Source organism: Epinephelus lanceolatus, chromosome 22, assembly GCF_041903045.1.
Source record: "Epinephelus lanceolatus isolate andai-2023 chromosome 22, ASM4190304v1, whole genome shotgun sequence".
Lineage (NCBI taxonomy): Eukaryota > Metazoa > Chordata > Actinopteri > Perciformes > Serranidae > Epinephelus > Epinephelus lanceolatus.
In genome coordinates, this window is record NC_135755.1 from 25,423,934 (window position 1) to 25,443,541 (window position 19,608).

The window sequence follows — 19,608 nt, forward strand, 5'->3', positions numbered from 1 at the left end:
AACAGGCTGTATAATATGTGAAATACTGAGGGTTTGTAAAAGCTAACATCAAAATCTAACTGTATACAATTAGTTTTAAGGACCAGGCATTTCAATTCAGACCGAAACAAAACAAACAAAACAAGTCCAAGTTTACTCCCTGCCATGAAACTGTGTGTACAACGGCACTGCGACCATTCTGTGCAGAGTGCATGCTACAATGTCTTCGCTAAGTAACCATTTCCTGTTGTTTTCTCCCAAATATACAGACAGAACATTTGTTGAGATGATTATCACAGAGCAGACTTTGAGGCCATAACATACTGGTGAATTGGGGGGCTGTGTTGTTCGTAGAGTTTTGGGGAACATCAAGGGATTGAGATGTTCACTGGAAATTCAATCAAATGGTTTCCAATTCCCTTGTCAACAATGGTCATGACAGATGAGATCCACTCATGAAAAATGAATAAAAGAAAAAAAGCATCAGGCCTTCTTCTTGTTAAGAGGAGACAAGGGTTTATAGCTGCATGCTAACTTTAAACTGAATCCAGAAACACTGACATATCCTCAGCTAAACATGGTTTAAAATGTTGTACTCAAATAAATGCACTTCATTATGTTTTATCGATTGCCATTAATCATTCTTTTGGGGGATTACTTAGACATATACATTTTATTGAATTGCATACCTGTCAAACAAGGTCTTTGACGGTGTCAAGTCTCCTACAGTCATACTGCCGTATAAATGTTCACTGAAACATGAACCTACAGTTTGCAGAACCCCTCCCCCAAACAGTGCTGGTCCAATCACAGTTTGGCAACCATAACCAGGCACAGCAGCCCAGTCACCAGAAGAAAATGCTGTCATTGTACATTTCTAAGTGCAAGACAAACAAACAACAAGACAGGTTTTTAGTCACCTATCACTGCATTTCCAGCAGCATTAGCACTACCAAATGCAAGTGTTTTTTTTAGCGACCCGTCACGTTTACACAGGCGTTTCTGCCATCAAATATGGGTGTTTTTATCAACCTGTTGCTGCATTTCCAGTAATGTTTGTGCCATCAAACATCAGTGTTTTTTAGCTACCCATTGCTGCATTTCCAGCAGCATTTGCACTACCAAATGTGGGTGTTTTTATCAACCTGTTACGGCATTTCCAGCAGCATTTGCACTTCCAAATGCGAGTGTCTTTTAGCGACCTGTCACGTTTCCACATGTGTTTTTGCCATGAAATGTGGGTGTTTTTAGCTACTCGTAACTGCATTTCCAGCGGCATTAGCACTACCAAATGTGGCTATTGTTTAGCTCCCGTCCCGTTCTTAGCAGCATTTGTTTCACCAAACGTGGGTGTTTTAAGTGACCTGTCGCCGCCTTTTCTAGCAGGGTTTGTTTCATCAAATGTGGGTGTTTTCTTGTGACCCTTCACCACCAAATGCAGGTGATTCAACACATTATCTTTTCCGAACCATAACTAAGTGGCTTTTGTGCTGAAACATAACCACATGCTGACCACAGAGTTGTTGGAATATTAAAAAACCTAAAATTTCAATGCATTCAGGACATAACGTGCAAAAGTAAAGTATATGTGGGGCTGAAAAATGTACAGTGTCAACATTTGATGATTGGTTTAGGCATAGCAGTCCTGTCAGCTTTGGTTTTCTTAACAAGTCAAGGTGGTGTTCATGGGGCTATAATTAGGGGAATACTCTGCGTTTAAAGAGTTTGAAGGTTTCATTGTAAACTACATTATGGACTGTGCAAAAAGGGAGAGCATGACAAGTGTAGCAATTTAGCAAATGTTTAAATATAAATGTTTTTAGCTAAAATGCTCAGTTTATGGAAGAACATGTAAAGATTGTACCACATTGCTTGTGCAGAGATTGCACAGTCTCCTGTTTATCTTTATGCTGCAGGTTTTGCTTCAACCAACCTGAATGAACTGATGAAAGCATTTTTTAAAGACTGGCACACTAGAATAAACATGCCCCGTAAGAGATCAATCTTCTTCCATATTTGAGCTTAAGATAAAATCTGGCCTATCCAAACATGGCTTCGGTGCCATCCCTCTGGTTTTCCAAAGATAATTCAAAAAGCATGGCTCATTAAGAATATGGCTTTCAAGCCAGGCTGGTTTAATTCAGCCTGCAGCAGAACAGAGCAATACTCTTACACTGCAGACAATAGCCATGCTGTGTGTAACTGGGATTGAATCGCAAATATTTCTCAAGTTATTTGCAACCTCAAACATCTTGGGGACAAAGATGGAAAACAAGAACTGGATTATGGTCAGTGGGGAGCAGACTATACAAAGAGTCAAGGCATGAACATGTAGTGTGGAGCATGTGCAGGCTGGCACTGCTTTCTGGCTTGAATCCTTTTAAAACCATTTTTCTAGAGAGGCTAGGCGACACTCAGGTCTACAGCATGCCGACAACCTCACTGACCAATGTGTGTTTGAAATATGTAAAAAGATAAATGATTATCTGACCAAAAACCATAGTTTGATCTCTCTCTGTAGAAGATGAGAGAAAGTAGAGGGAAGCCTGACTAGGTGTGGGTTAGAGCTCACCCTGCATTGCCTCTGCGCTGATGTCTATGTGTGAGAATGATAATGACATGGCTGTTGACAGAGAATCCTAACCATTCACAGATTGCTTTGTTTTGCTTTTCCCCTCCAAAACGGATGTTGGTTATTTGGTGAGGAGCTCTAGTGCTATGCATTTGCCCGCAGCAAGACAACTGCAACTGTAGTAAACAAAAAGCCAGATATAAGGACAATCAGCAACAGCCGTCATAGGACACTGGCCAGAACCAGCATCTCCTCGACCACACCAAACACACAAAGCATCCCGAGCAAATACAGGCTGAGGCATTTTCTGAATATCTATATGTGGAGTGGATTACCAGTTCTGTGCACAGATGGCTTTAATACATTTAAGAGAGGAATAATACATTCATTTAAAGCCTCAGATTTGGCATCAATGTGATACATCCAAAGTATCTCAAGTGAAATTCATTTTGAGGCTTCTGATTTCATGTGCAAACAGTAGACTGCGAACACACTTCTTTTTCATGACTGAAAAGTCAAATCCTGGAAATTACATAATCACTGTTTCTTTATTTTGGAAGAACATCGCAAATTGGTCAAATCCCACAATGTGAGAAGTAAAGTCCTGGACAAACTAGGGCAGTTTTCTTTGTGAAATCTCAGGAATGTTTCCCGTTGCTGGAATTCACCAACCTTTGCCTGACACCTGTGGCCACGGCCATCCCTCAAAAAGACCACACACCTTTCTTGGTGACACACAGTGTCAGTAAATCCTGTTAATTATATCCCACCAGTGGTGCCCCAACGGTGGCCACACATTTGTTTGTCAAAACTGGCCAATTTATTATTTGTTGCTTGGTTAACCTTTGGCGTTTTGGACGTGGCCTTTGACCTTTAGGGCCGACAAATGGCTGACCCTGACATGTGGGGTCCAGGCAGAGGAAGTGTGTGTCTGTGAGGAAATTCTGCTGGCTATGTGGCAATTCTCACATTGTCTTTGGCTACAGGAGCTGGGGGGGGATTTGACCTGACCATTAGAGTTGACCCCAGAAGACATACACATATTGTATCAACATGCAATCACAAATGTCCTTTAAATGATTGTAGATTTAAATCTGTTTACATATGATGTAATCTGTCAGGCTGTGATGTGTACAGGACGTATTCTGTTCTTGTTTACATGGACCTCCATATGGGTTTAATAGCCTCTCGACACTCAGTCAATACTGCGCATGAAATTAACTTAATTCCCAGCCAGATAGAGTCAAGGTCAGGTAGCACTTGTCCTGTTCTGCCTTCATTGATTAAGGAAATCTTTCTAATACTGTTCCACTACATTTACCTACTAATCTAATGTGCAAAGTCAATATGCCATTCTGGGGAGGTAATAGAATTTGCTGGTGACCTAGACTGCTTTCATGCCCCTGCAGTCCTTCATATGAGATTATGACTGTGTGTTAATTTGTACCTGTTAAGGGACAGTTTTGCTGTAATTGGGAGTTAATGAAATGCTTTCTTGAAGTGGACAGTTTATTTATTTACTCTACAAGACAAATAGGGCATGGCTGGTCCCTGTTACAGCTCTGTCAGCCACACTGCTGTTTTCAAGTTGTAAATCATTCAACTGATAGAGACAGATGACTCCATTTCCTAGGTTAAAAGGGTACAAATTATGGGCAAAACCCAAGAAATTCTATCCAAATGGCGATAGTTTACTTTCGCCAATTCACCTCAGGAACAAAGATATTTCCTTTCTGTCCTGCTTGTAGTGGTTCAGCCTTTGCAATAGTAATGATTATCCAATACTACTTTATATCATTAAAAATTAACAAGGGATATCACAGATCTGGGAACGTATTCGCCGATCTCATGAAAGTGTGAAACCCCTCAGAGATCCGTAATCTCTATGAACTTGGCTGTCATTTGAGGAGTGCCTATGTGTAACATAAGATGTATCACTTTGAGACCACTAATCAAATTTCGCAAGGGAAGGTCACTTGTATTGACTTCCAAATCATAAGAAATGCAGTGCTTTGACGTGCAAAACAGACCTAGGGGGAAAGCTGACAAAGGTAATTGGCAAACTACTAACGTCTGGTTGGGCGCCAATACTGAATTGGGATCAGATCCACTTGGGAGATGGCTGGTGTTCTGGTGACAAGACAAACCTCTGTGTGTGTTGTTGCGTTCTCTTGTCCTCATGCTCCAACTTCTGTGTGCGCTCTGCCCTCAAGGAAATCAATTACAGGCATTTAAAGTGACTCAGACTCCATACAATCTACTCTTGATGATGACAGCAGATACAGAGGAAGTGAAAAACAGTGTGTGTGCATGTGCACATGTGACCCCAGTTAATGCAATCTACTTTAAACAAACCTGTGCAGTCACAGTCTGCCTTTCAAGGAGGGCTCATTTTTTAACCATTATTTGAGAAAAATGAGGGCACGCTCGCTGCTTGTTGGAGATAGAGTAATTCATTTCAGAGTCTGTCAAGCACGGAAAAGCACTCACATCGTCATCATTTAGAAGCTGCGCTTTTATAGAAATGTCAAACTACAGAGCTGGAAATGATTAAACCTCTGAATACGCCATGTCACGTCGAAGGATTGAAGTGAATCACGAGTAATTATAGAGACAGAGCTAGTTGGCTTTTGATTATAGCTGAGATTGAGCAGATATATTCTGCTGATGGGCAAAAGCTTGCACTCATGTTCAATTTGAAGACATGAGGTACAAAAAATGGTCTTTGCATCTCAAGAAGTATATCACCCCAAAGTATCTTGCACGTTTGCCTGCCCATTCTTGATGTAGAAATAAGCAGTGCTGAAATGCTTATTGTATTTGGCCAGATGGGAAGAACACTATCCCAGGAATTTCATGCATCTCAAACCTTTTGCCCACAATTCTGCTGGGGGAGACACACGCAGTCACATTCATCAGCTAATCACAAGAAGTAAGAGTAAACTGCATACCCGTGGTCCCTGGTCGCCTTGATCCCCCTGCGGAAGGCAAGAAAAAGAATTTGTCTTGAAATGCAGGGGCCAAACACACACCGAACACAAGTACAGTGCTGATAATAAGCTGAGACTCACACTGAAATCACTGAGGCATAATTCAGAACACATTGATAAAGAAAAATAATACAGGAACCCTCAACTATTCGTTGTGGTTGAGAGTAAAATCACTTATGATAACATGGACTGACATGAATTGGGTTTGAGAGAAAGAGAAAGAAAGAGAGCAGTAGTGTGAGGCTTGGTGGGTTTGGTGAGGGGGGAGCTGAGTGTGGGCGAACTGAATTGCCAGGCCAGATTTTATGCCCCAGAGATCTTTGGCTTACTGCCTTGATTTGGGGGTAGAGCTCTGTGGACGGAGCACGTTCCTGAAGGAGAGTACGTTTGGTTTTGAATCAACCTGCATGGCGAGAACTGGGGGTTTATCACATTAGAGTGAAACCGAACCAAAAGTACACTTTTGTTTAAAACAACTGAAGGAAGACCAAATGTTGGACACTGAATTCTAACCTTAATCCGTCTAGAATCGGATAACTGAACACCCTTAAACCACCTCATCTGATGCTCTCCCCTCTCCTGTTGGCTGAGTTACAACTTAGCCACAGCAGTAAAATGAGCCAAACAACTTATCACACATGGATGGGAATTTTGCTCAAACAAACTTCAATGTAATGCCTGAGTGATTTCAAATAAAACAGCTCTCTGGATTTTTGTAATTTTTCATTGGGCAGTCGTTCCAAAACCGGATTTAACAGGGAAACAGTTGTGAATGGCCACACTGATGCACGCTGCAATCGACTTGGGTGGGAGGAATGCACACAGTTGTTTTTCATTTCATTAAACTGCAGATGAAGTGGTTCACATGAGAGACATGAACATGCATCTAATCAGCAGAACTGGGCTTTTCATGATTGTCATAACGTATGCTCGACAGTCATCTAAATCTGGTTTTGTTGGCCATGCTTATGGGTTCCATTTTCTGCTTTGAGGGGCACCAAATAAGAGATCACACTGTTGATTCATTACGTTGGTCAGCGACAACAACCAACGTCATTCCACACCCCACATGACTAGAAATCATCTCTTACCAAAGAGTGTGACTTGATGCAGATGACAACTGTGAACTGTTTCTCTGTGTTTAACTTTAGCTCTGGTTAGATCTCTCACGCTATTTTATTTTATGTCTGCTATTTTACAGCTCAGTAATCCTTGAAACATCATGGGTTATTGTCTAAGTTGTTGCTTACTTCACACAAAATATAAATAAATACTTAATCTATTCATTGATGGCATGTAAAACAGATCTTCCCTGGTAGCGTTTTAAAAGTATGCACTTGTTTCCACTGTAAATGAATAAAGGGACTTCATCAACTTTGGTGTGAATCAAGGGAGGTCGTGGTTTTAGTCTTTCAAAGCAAAGCCACAGGCACACATTTGTCCCAGAGTCCTGCAGGCTTATAAAGAGACAGTGTGGTTATTTTGCATGCCCCGCTGCTGTTTTATGGAGAAATGCTCAGTGAGGCATTTAAGGGCTCCTACTTGGGCTCTGGCTTTCAGGCATTAATGTTCTGTGTTGTGGATTTGTGAACGACAGGAGAATTTAAATATTCAGGATGAGTTGAATGCGAATTACTGCCGCAAACGCAGAATGACATGTTTTATAGAGAGATTAACAGCGAGTAGAGCAAAAACAAAGATAAATTTAATCGTCTTGACCTGCAAAAATGTGTGATGGGCTTGATATTAAAGACTAAACCTTTCTTAAAGGGATAGTTTGACAAATTAGGAAATAAACATTTTCACTTTCATACTGAGAATTACATGAAAAGATTAATATAATTCTCATGAATCTGCTTCTGAATGTTATCACCTGATTGGATGGGTGTTATCAGGGGTTATCAGCTTCAAAGATATCAATTAAAATGGGCCAGCTACACCTATAGTAGTTTCAGAAGGCCATTGTCAGCCCATTAAATGACTGTTTGAGGTAGTGCGGCCCTACTCTACCTCCTGCATGTATGTTTATTGTTAGTCGGCACCTTTATATGGCCTCGTAATTATCATGAGAGCAAAGGAAGAAGTCAGGTGACGTAAAGAGCAAGAGAGTCTGTGTAGGATGGAGACAGGGTCAGACAAACACTGAACACTGACCACATAGTTTTGCTGCCTAAACCTTACGAAACTGAAACCTGGCTTACTGGTGGGTGCAATTTGCTTTTATCATAATCAGTGGTGTAGTGTAGGATATATGCAGGTATAGAGGGTATACCCACCTTGTTTTCTGTCTGTTTACAGTATACCTACCTATCAGCCAGAAAGCAACCAGAATATATTGGCGAGTATACCGACTTCCTCCTCAGCTTAACTACCCATCTACCTAGTAGTATACCCACCTCATCAAGTACGACTACACCACTGATTATAATGGTAGTGATAACAACCGATAATAGCCATTTAATGGACTGATAACATTCAAAAGGGGCGGTTGTTGCGAGACAGATTTTGTTATCATTGGACAGAACCAGGCTAGCTGTTTTCCTCTGCTTCCAGTCGTTGTGCTAAGCTAAGCTAAGCTAACCAGCTGCTGACATGACAGTGGTATTAACTAACTCTCGGCAAAATGACAAACAAGCACATCTACCTTTAAAAAATTACTTTACGCAGATGAATAAAATATTTGACTAGATCAACAGTATATCAATTGATACATCGAATGAATGATAACATTACTTACCTTTTCACCCTTGGGACCTGGGGGGCCCTACACAGAGAGAGAGAGAGAGAGAGAGAGAGAGAGAGAGAGAGAGAGAGAAAGCATTGTTAAAACTTTTAAACAACACAAAAGAAAATGACAAACTACAGTCCATGTTGGTTATTTGTGAAAATTCTGGCGCCATGACACACTTTGGTAAGATACAGTACACCACAACAACTGTAAAACCAGGGTGACCAATCGTGTTACCCAATAAACAAACATGAACTTCCAGAAAGAAGGCAAAATCAAACGATTAAAAAATTGAGTTATGATAAAACTAACATTGTGTACTTTTTGACATCTCTCTCAGCATTTGATTTAAATGCCCTGTCACAGACTGGGAAGCGGTACCTTATGCATTGTAGGCGGCAGGGATTATACAAACATACAATTAAAACCAAAAACAGGCCCAAATCAAGCCCATGTTTACATAGAGGATCAAATCCAGCAATCTCCCAACCAAGTATTGGCAAGCACATAGTAAAAATGTGCCCTGAACAAGAGGAACACTTCTTTTTTTTTTTCTTTTTACACAGCAGTTTTTGTGAGGCAGTTTTTGCATCCAACTTCTGTCAGTCAGCAAGCAGGGGCTCCTGGGTGGGCTCTGTAAAAGATTATGAGTGAAGTAGAGGATTTGACAATGAGGTGTGCATCCATACGCTGGAGCCTAATGAGCTTGTGCTCAAAAACACTATTTTTAACATCCAAGTTGAAGGATGTAGCCCAGTGTGCTGGGCTCTTTCTTCCTATGAGGTCGCACTTTTGGAAAAAGCTAGCTTTGGGAAAATCAGCATTAGATCAGTGTCAGCAGAGTGACTAACTGACCACCCGCTTAGCAACAATGTTCCTGAACCCCTGCAGAAACTGAGAAAGACTGATGCTAACCGGAGTTTCATATGAAAAGCTATTTGTCAAATATATTTGTAAGATCCAAGTACTTAGATGAAATTAATATTTGAGAAAATAGTTGAATATTCTACAATCACTTCCAAGGTTTGGGGAAATTGTGCATCTCTTCTAACTTTGTCATTGATTTGTAACAGCCAAAAAAATGCCACATATGTCCTCAGGTAAAAAGAACAAGTTGTTCAGCTGTCACCAATACAACTATGGTAATAACTCTGCGGTGGTTCCTTTTCCAGGCTAATATCAGTCAAACATGGTTTGCTTCCAAAGATATCAGACAAACAGAAAAAAAAAATCTACTGACACTAATCCACAGATCAATGACATTAGTATAGGACCTGTTTCTGGTCCACAGACTCACAGGAACAGCCTCCAGTGACCCAGAATAGCAGGCTTGCAGACGCAGACAGGCTTCCACTGCACTGGCACACAATAGCACAGTCTAAAACTGAAATGCTTGAGAGGTAGTCCAGCAGTTTTCCTCAGCCAATTTCTACCACACTGCTCTGGGGGAAGTGAGTTGTAGCCTGCTCAGTGCCTTTGGACATTATTTTTAATGCACAGTTAACTATCCGTAGCTTTCTGTTTATGTATAGTAGTGCATGTGTTCCCAACTGGATGTGCACAAGGCCCTAATTTGCCTTGGTCATGAGGTTATGAACCTGTACAGCTAGCATGTAGAGTGCATCGCCCTATTTATTCAAATATGAGGCAAATGTTCGCTTCAACAAGCCCAGACAAAAGCTGATGGGAAATGCTGCTTTCACACTTACACATCTAAGGAGGTGGTCCTGCTGCTTACTCGTCTGGCTGTACAAAGAGCCACAACACACTTGTAAACACAAAATGCACCATTATGAAAACAATGTTTCCGATTGCAGTTCTCTGGGGGGGTATAACGGAGGCAGCATATTGGAATCAAATGTGACTTTTACTTTTACAACGATGTAGATGCATTCCAGTGAGGCCAAATAAGTTTCCAGCATGTTCCTGAAAGTGGAAGGCAGCTAATGAAAATCAGTGCAGGCTTTTTGTTGTGAGGGAAAATTGCCTTCGGACAATAGAAGGCTATTGACAAGCTGTTACTGCAAACATATGAATGGCTGTAACAAAGAAATACATAAATACACCCACTGCAGCTTTTTGCACAAGCCTGCTTAACACATTATATCTGGCACTGACAAACACAAATAGTTGGCACACTAAATCACTGGGCTAAATGACTGGGCACCATAAGATTGTGGAAAGAAATGAAAACTCTGCTTTATATGATTTAGCATTTCAGTAAATCCAGATTGTTTCACGATAAGTGCAGCAGCACAGTGAAACTTGATCAAATCCATGTTGAACCACCATAATAGGGCAAAAAAGAGTGTCTATATTTTGTTTGTGAGGGAATAAAAAAGGAAAATGGGTCACAGGTGTTAGAAGGTTTGAAGTACTTCTTCCTTAAAGCGACACTTACCTTTCTGGAAATTTTACACTTTTCTTTGTTTAGGTTAAAATGCTATTAATAAGCTGATGACACACTAAAATGTAATAATGTCATAATAATACCATTCTCATATGGTTCTAAGAAAACTCCAACCAATCATTGCATTCGGACCGAATGCAATGATTGGCCGAGCATCCTGTCTCTCTTCCCCACATGGAGGCCTCCGACTGACGTAACTGCTCGCGTAACATCTCACCCCCTATATAACATAGGCTATAATGTTATATGACAACACAGCATCCAGTTGCTAATGGTTAGCCTACTAACGTTGCCTGCCTGAGCCTCTGTATTATCTTCCTTGTTTGTTGCCAGTCACCAATACTATCTAACGTTAGCGTTTACGTTACATTATAAAACTCATCAGTCATCACTGACCCCAGATAAGTTTCAAAACTCCCGGGTTGCGTTTGACTGTGCAGAACATTTAACGTTATGTTTAGTTTGCTTCTAATATAACATATAACGTTATATGACAACACAGCATCTAGTCACTAATGGCTAACGTTAGCCTACTGTAGCGTAGCCTCTGGAATATTAACGTTATCTTCCTCGTGCGTTTCCACTTACTAGTAACGTTAACACTACTATCTAACGTTAGCACTGTAACCTTATTCTAAATCTCATCAGTCATCACTGACTCCGGTTGAATTTTAAAACTCCGGGGTTGTGTTTGACTGTCTTAGTTGTAACGTTACACTCGCTCTTCCTTCCATGTATCTAACGTTACCTTGCCAACGCCTACGTCTATCATAGACGTAATGAGGACGTAATGGAGGAGGGGGGAGTAGGCCTTTGGAGGGAGGTGGTGTTGCAGGACGAGGGGGATGGGACGTTGGAGGGAGGCGGGAGTTGTGGTGGGCATGTTGAAACAATTGCCAAATGTATTTCGGTTGCAAGAAAATAGTTTCTACATGAAACTGCTCATATCAAGGTCTTTGTATTATCTTGAATAATCGGGTCATCTTTTTCTGGAAAGAGACATTGCTTTTTTTTTTTTTATTTCATTTTTTTGTCGCTTTACGCACCACAAACTGAATGCCATCTACTTCCATTATATTCCAGAGAAGGCAGACTTCTCTGCCGTTGTTATCTCCAACATTCGGCAACTCACACCAAACAATCTAGACTGATAAACAGCACTGCAGGGAAGTTGCGTAATTTTGATTTTGGGGTGAACTGTCCTCTTCAGCTTCATATGACTAGTGATATATTGTATAATACAAATGTTATCTTTTTGAAACAGCATACTTTAATAATCCCTTCATGCCTGTTTAACTGAATCAATCAAATAAAAAGAGCTGGTGACTACACTCAGCAGCATTCACTGGTAGATTTATACTTCACTACTAGAATACTGCTTTTGACACACCTAACCATATCTTGAACAAAAACCTTGTTCCTTTAGCTCTCCCATCTGGTTGTAAAGCATGTGGGAATGATTTCGCTACACAGTCTGCACCTGCTCATTATACGGCCCATCATTTGCACATCACTTGGACAGACAGCACCCACTGGAGCTTTTCCAAGAGGTTTGAGCCAGTACAGTGAGGGTCTTTTATAGAGACTATTAAATGGCTCTCCTGCAACGACTATTTCAAACGGAGCAAACTGTACTACAGTAGAACTGCAGCGGGTGTCTATTTGTCAAGCAGCCTCTGCAGCTTTGTGGTTTCAGACTGCCCCGAGGAAGGTTTCTAATCAGCACCTGTGTACGCTTTTCACATCTTTTTACTGCTTCTGCTCTGGCTCTTTTTCAAAAGCAGCCCTCTGGCAGGTGCTCCGTGGCTCGTCAGGCTGCTTTCGTTTGATCAAACTTGCTCACCGTGCGTTACTTTTTTGAGCATGATTAACCCCCTGTAATGCCTTCAACACCTTCATATTCAGATTATACTGGATTCTTGAATGGCCACTAAAACTGCAAAGTAATGTTAATGGTTAGATATTTGGGGAAATACAGTTAATGTTGATGCTGAGAGTTGGATGAAAGACTTTCATGTCTGTCTGTGAGGTTGCTGTAACTTAGCATAAGGTCTGGAACTGGGTGTCACAGCAAGCCTTGCTCAGTCCAAAGGTGACAAAGTCCCTTTTCTGGCACAGCACAGTAACTTTCAGAAGCCTTCTTGTCAGTGTGACATTGTTAAGCATCCAGCAGCAATCCCCTGAAAGTTACTGCTCTCACTGAAGCAACAGTACAGCACATAACCCTTCCTTGCTGTTTTTATGCTTTGTTTTTGTACAGGTTGAACAGATAAGATACAGCATGTTGATATATGAACTTTAGTGGTCTTTTGGACAGAGCCAGGCTAACTCTTCCTCCATTTTGGCCCAATTGAGATACCCCCCCTTGTCCACTACCCCTTCGCCCTTGGCCCTACCCCTAGCCCTTGCCCATTACCCCTTGGCCCTCGAAATGAAGCAACAAGTGGTAGGGGTTAAAATCTTTCCCTAGGAATTGGGACACCACTCACTAAGTCACCGCATTGGTTACGTTCACGCATACATAACTATTTTAAACAGGAAGCCACGAGCCATCTACATTTCCAACCAGCATCTACAACGTAATGGTAATGTTAGCTACTATTATGCTTGCTACTAACGTACCATTAGAGTAATAAGATGTGTATGACAGGGGACTTCTGCTAGCTAACCAGCTAACATTACGAGGCAGCATAGTTATGCTAGCTGGCGTGTTATCATAATGTGAAAAATCAGACAATTCTGCAGAACAGGAGTCCATGTCATTGGTTCGACAGCCCATTGGTTCGACATCCCATTAGTCCGACTGTCCGTGGTGCTGAACGGCTCGCGTCGGGCATTTGGTGCGCTGCGACCGGCTTGAGCTGGAACAGGCTCACAGCTTATGTGTTTGTCACTTTCTTTTTCATTTTAACCCACACCATGATCTTTTCCTGACCCTAATCAAGTGGGTTTTGTGCCTAAACCTAACCAGACCTTAACCACAGGGCATCATGATGATTTCGGAACGGACTTCGGAACAATGAGTTTAATATGGTCGGAACAATGGGATGTCGAACCAATGGGCTGTCGAACTAATGGGCAGTTCCCCAGAACAGGACAGATGACAGACGCCAGATAGTGTGAGCTAGCTAGCTAGCTAACAAGCAACCTAACGATGGTAACATTAGCTAGCTGGCTAGCTTTCTGTCAACTGCAATCTAGACATCGTGAATAGCAATAAATACTTTTTTCCCCGTCTCTTGCTCGGTGGTAGCCATGGCGATGTCTACCCCTCGCTGGCAAGTCAGCATCTGTAATCCCTCACTCCGGAGGGCTAGTTTCATACCCACTACCCCTCGTTACGCCCCCTACCTCTACACGCAAAAAGGAACTGGGACACCCGTACCCCTCACGGGAATGCGCATATCTAGGGGTAGGGCCAAGGGATAGGGCCCCATTGGGACGGGCCCTTTCAGTCTTTATGCTAAGCTAAGCTAAGTAGCAATTTGCTGAAGCTTAATATTTAATGTTTAATAGCATTGATCTTCTCATGTGATGCTCAGCAGGAAGGCGAATCAGCCTATTTCCTGAAACGTCAAACAGTTCCTTTAACAGATTTCTATATATGAGCTGAGAATTTTTCTGACATTATTCCATTGTTACCGTATGGGCGGCAAAAATTATTCCCCAGAAAACCTCTTTAAAGATTGGTCCCTGTAAGTGACTTGAAAAATACCAAACATGTCTGTCATATGTGTGGTGTTGAGCAGAATGCAGTGCCCTCAAAGCAGAAGCCCTATATCCACTTATTGAAAATGACACATATCACGTTGATGGTAAGCCTCACATCTTCTGCTGCTTAACGCTGGGCAAACTTATGTCAAACTTCCATCGTGAGATGATTTGTAACAGAACATCCTGTGTGCATGATATTGTCGAGTTTATGGTGGACCACTGGATCAGGATTAAGCTTTTTTCTATCCATATACATGTCTAGCTTCTCATTCAAAGCCAAACCGTGACCACTGTCTCCTGCAAGGGTCCGAATGAGCTGTTGGTTTGAAAAAAGAAAGAGAAGAAACCCCCCGCCACCTTTAAAATAGAGTGGGGGAGAAAATTATGGAAAGGTCTGCAGGGAAATATAAAAAGGCAACGAGAACGGGTGCCAAACCCGCAAGCAACATGAACATTGCCATTCAAATCTGACAATGTAAGTTACTTCACTTCATATTACAAGAAAAGAGTGAATGGTGTTCAATAAAATGATTCTGGCACTAAGGTATACATTTCATATGTGGCTCCTGCGATGCTGATTATTAAGACGTGAAAATATTGCACAACTAGAGTTTCATGTGCTCTGTGTTGGTCTGTCTTCAGCTGTATGGAAGAAGCAGTATCAGGATTTATTTTTATTTCATCCTGACTTTAGTTCCATATTTTCCTTAGCATCATGTATTTGGCCTGTGTGAAACTTTCAAACACATTTACCAGTTCCTTGAGTGGATGATCTGATTTCTTATATTTTATATTTTATGCCAAACAAATTATTTATGTGCTTTAAAGATGCCTCTGCGGCTTCTCATGGATCAATTATAAAACACTTTTAAGAACTGTAATAGAGCATCAAAATATCTATTTAGAATATTGGTTTATTCTCCGATCATGCAGGTTAGAGGAGATATCCCATCCTATAATTTAAGTATGGACACATTGGGCATGTTATCAGAGGTGGTACAGTCAGACTGTGTAAGGGGTGGTGGTAACCGGCAAATAAGCATGACAGTGTTTCTTTAGCAATAATTCTGCCTTTTCAGTCAATGCCCCTAAAATAACATGACAATTAGCCACTTTGTTAGCACGCAGGCTGCAGAAACTTTAGCCATAGTAGCTAGAAAAAAGATACTTTGCAAGATGGCCAAGCTCGCTACTTACAGTTTTCAGGGGCTTTTTCAAGCTCATTGTAGATTTGTGCTATATCACTTTCCTTTGGCATTTCTAGCACTTGACTTTTTGGGGGTCATCACAAATTTTGAAACTATTCCAGACGCTTGGCGTTTTAGACACCTTGCTAACGAATCTATTAGCCTGTCATGTGGTAAAAACAGTTTCTGGTGACTGATGTTGGATGACAGAGTGTCTGAGTCACAGAACTGTCACTAGTTTTAAATGTCCTTGTCTGAGGATAATAATAATTGGTGTTGATGCATAACGAAAAATGTTGGATTACTATTTCTTAATTCATGGGCTATTTGGGATTTTTGGAGTATTGCATTTGAATACTGATTTAGCGTTTATCAATCAAAGCTGGAAGCATTCGAGTCAGCCCTAGTGATAAACTACTATTTTCAAGGTCAGGAATGAACTTTCTTGCTCAACTTATCCAGATTTTCTAGCTAACGTCTTTGACATCAGATTTAATGCCAAAAAATGAATAATGTGATTGACCAAATAAATATATTTTTCCATTGTTAATCATTGGATAAGTCCCTGTTTTCAAAGTGAAATAGTTCAACCTACTTTTACACACTAAATATCCAGTTCACACTAATTCACAAAGAAAAACTTCTGTCAGCCTAATTTCACACCATCTCATGTAGAAGTAAGACACTGAATATCCATTTTTCACATTCCTACTCTTTTATAATTTACTCAAAACATGATGGATGAAAGCTTGACAGTGCGAGGCGAGGGGCTGGCTCGCATCCATGGCTTTAGCTGTTGTTGACATGAGCAAAGTAATTCTCGTGGCTTTGGCTGCAGGCTGCTGGTACAATCTTGTGAAGCAATCTACCTAATCCAAGTAGAGGCAAAAAGTCAGGAATGGGGGATCTGCATGTAACCTCTGTCTGGACTCGGCTGTATTAGTTTTCATCACAGTTGACCTGTTAAGTGTATCGAGGTCCAGAAAATCAATCCATCAAACGGAGCTCATATCCGCGTTGTGGAACCTGGGCCAGCGGGGCTGGCAGCAGTTGCAGTAGCCTGAACTGCTGGCCACATGGATCCAATCATCTCACCCTGGAGCACTGGCATCTCTGAGAGCACAGGCCAACAACTACCGCTTTTACAACCTCTTCTTTACGGGCGTACGGTTTTCTCACACAGCTACACAATATTAATAAGCATGTGTGTACACAGGAAGTTAAGCAAAGCAATCCTCCAGGCACCGAGTGTTGACAGGGAATGAGTAAGTCGGGGGGTGGGGGGTGGGGGGCAGGTGAGGAGTGCTGCTCACCACAAAAGTGGGAAGAGGGCCAGAGTAAAGGGTCTGAAAGGACTAAACCCGCACTTACGCACTTCACACAGCAAAGTGATGCATCATGTTTGTCAAACATTGAAACTTAAAGTTCTAGATCTCACAACAGTCTGGATAAAGTCTAATCTGGCTGACTTAAAGGCATAGTTTAAGGTACTTATCCATTATCAGTGTATTACCTACAGTCAGTATGCCCCCAGTTTGGAGAAGCAGGTCAGAGTGCTAACACAGAAGCTCAGCAATCTACAGCTGTGGATGAGGTTAGCAGCAAAATGTATTTTAGCCACCTAAATAAATCAATGTAAGTTCAAGTGTACTCTATATTGGACGCATTTTCACTACTTTATCTTGCTGTTAGACAGCCCTGTTTTTTTGGCATTACATTTTCCCAACCATAGAACTGCCATATTCCTAGGTTTAAGCGTAACTGTGCCACACACTATGAGAAGTAATGCATCAGAATCCATACATATCCCATGTAATCTTACTATGACGAAAACTTTGTCTGTGGGTGTGTCTGTCTGTGTCTAAGTTCCACGTTTTTCTCCTCACTGACTTGGTCAATCCATGTGAAATTTGGCACAGTGATAGAGGGTCATGGGAGGATGTGAATGAAGCAATATTACATCAATTGGCCAAAGGGGGGCGCTATAGCAACTAATTGAAATTGCAAACTTTGAATGGGCATATCTCATGCCCCGTATGTCGTAGAGACATGAAACCTTGCACAGAAATGCCTCTCCTCATGAGGAACACATTTGCCTCAAGAACCCATAACTTCCAGTTTTATATAGATTTTCCGCCATTTTGAATTTTTGGAAAAACACTTAAAATTGTTCTCTTCCTAGGAAGTTTGACCGATCTGCATGAAACTCGGTGAACATAATCTAGGGACCAATATCTAAAGTTCCCTCTTGGCAAAAGTTGGAAAACTTACTAAAACTGAGCTTCTATAAGGCAATGAATATTGCGGAGGGTGTGGTTCATCACATACAGGTGTATAACATCTCAAGGGTTTCACCAATCACCACGCAACTTTGTAGGCATATGACCACACATAATCTGAGGGGACCCCTCCATTATTGACCCCATCAAACAAAATGGGGGCGCTAGAGAGCTAATTTCTTATCTAGGCCTAACCACCATATTGATTTTTACTAAACTTGGTAGATATGTAGAACAGGACGCCTCAAGGTGACTGGAGAAATTTAACTCTAATTGGCAACTGGGTGGCGCTATAACAACAGAAAAATGCTTAAAAATGGCTTAAATGTGACCGATCGCTGTGGCTCCCCCTGTGGCCCAATGTTTTGTTTTTTCTAATTTTTGGTATGACTAAGTCATGGTATGGTATGCTGTACATAATCAGGGAAACTGTCAGTGTGTCATTCTGTCAGTCAGTCAGTCATTCTGTCTGTCCCACGTTTTTCTACTCACTGACATGGTCAATGAAACTGCACATAGGCATTGAGGATTGGCATAGGTAGAAGGTGACAAAGCTACCAATGGGTATAGACTAGTATGAGTAATTAATGCGTATCTCTTGTATGTTGGAAGGCTGCGATCACATGACCAGTGCGCTGACGAGAGTAAAGAAAGAAGCGGTCCAGTTAGGAGGCAGGTTAGGGCAGTGGATGGGTCACAAAACACAGGGGGATGTTGCCCCAGGTTACCAAAGTTCAGAACTGTGTGAACTTGGAGTCATTTTAAGGTACATCCTCATCATGTTTCTTGTCTTAAACCTAAGCACAGTTGCTTTACTTGCCTAAACCTAGCCTCCATAATTAACTTTACTTCAAGGATAAAAAGTCCTTAACAGGCCACTAATTTGTAGGATATCATACAAACTGTTGTATGGACATAGAGCACAGCCGAAAGAGAGAGATGCGTATGCATATGGGAGTTCTCTAGTGGAGAAAATGTAGTGCCAAAGTAAAGGGCTGTCTGGTGGCAAGGTAAAGCTGTGGAAATGTTCTCAATGTAGCACTCAAATAAACTGATATTGAGTTTTGGGGTAGGCATTTGAAGGGGCTAAATTACCTTTGCTGATAACCCCCATCCACAGCAGTGCATATAGCTTTGCTTCCATGACAGTACTCCTATCTGCCTCTCCAAAGAGGGAGCATGCCCATTGACATCTATTGTCTGTAACTCTCTGTCTGTGGATAAATACCTCGTACAACCTCAATTGTGAAAAGAATTATGTGATATTTTGGGAGATATGCTACCAGCAATAAGGTGTTTGTAGAAGTGTTTCTTTTAGCACTGTTTAAGGAAAATAATGTAGCATTCATTCTCACACAACATTTTCCCTTAACCTTTCTATCCAACAGTTGAAATATCCCATTCAGATACACAAATATAATCAACTGGACCAATGCAAGAGTGGAAATAGTGGTAAGGCAACTGCAAAATGCACATTTAGCCAGTTGCAGCTAAAAGCCGTCTGTGGGCATCATTGGAAGTGAAATCTACTCAATTTTAAACATGCTCAAACCTGGAACAGAGTAAAAGACATCCAGTAAAACATATATCTATATGTACACCTCCATCTGTTAGTTCTGCATGGGAACCCTCAATCATATTACGGTGGGCTGCAGGGAAACTTTCTTTTTTTCAAGGCGGGAAACTAATGGAGGACAGAGATGTGAGTAATCAGAGCAGAATGGGCAGGAGCGGACGACCACAAGTGGC

At 41.4% G+C, this 19,608-nt stretch overlaps 1 protein-coding gene across 1 annotated transcript in view; it reads right to left on the reverse strand.

Moving 5' to 3' along the window:
- col25a1 (collagen type XXV alpha 1 chain) overlaps positions 1–19,608 on the reverse strand; it is a 196,768-nt gene that overhangs the window by 54,176 nt on the left and 122,984 nt on the right. The window contains exons 4-5 of the mRNA XM_078164124.1: positions 8,279–8,305; positions 5,503–5,529 (exon numbers count right to left, since the gene is read on the reverse strand). Of these exons, the coding sequence (XP_078020250.1) occupies positions 5,503–5,529; positions 8,279–8,305 (54 nt within the window). The remainder of the gene's footprint in view (positions 1–5,502; positions 5,530–8,278; positions 8,306–19,608) is intronic.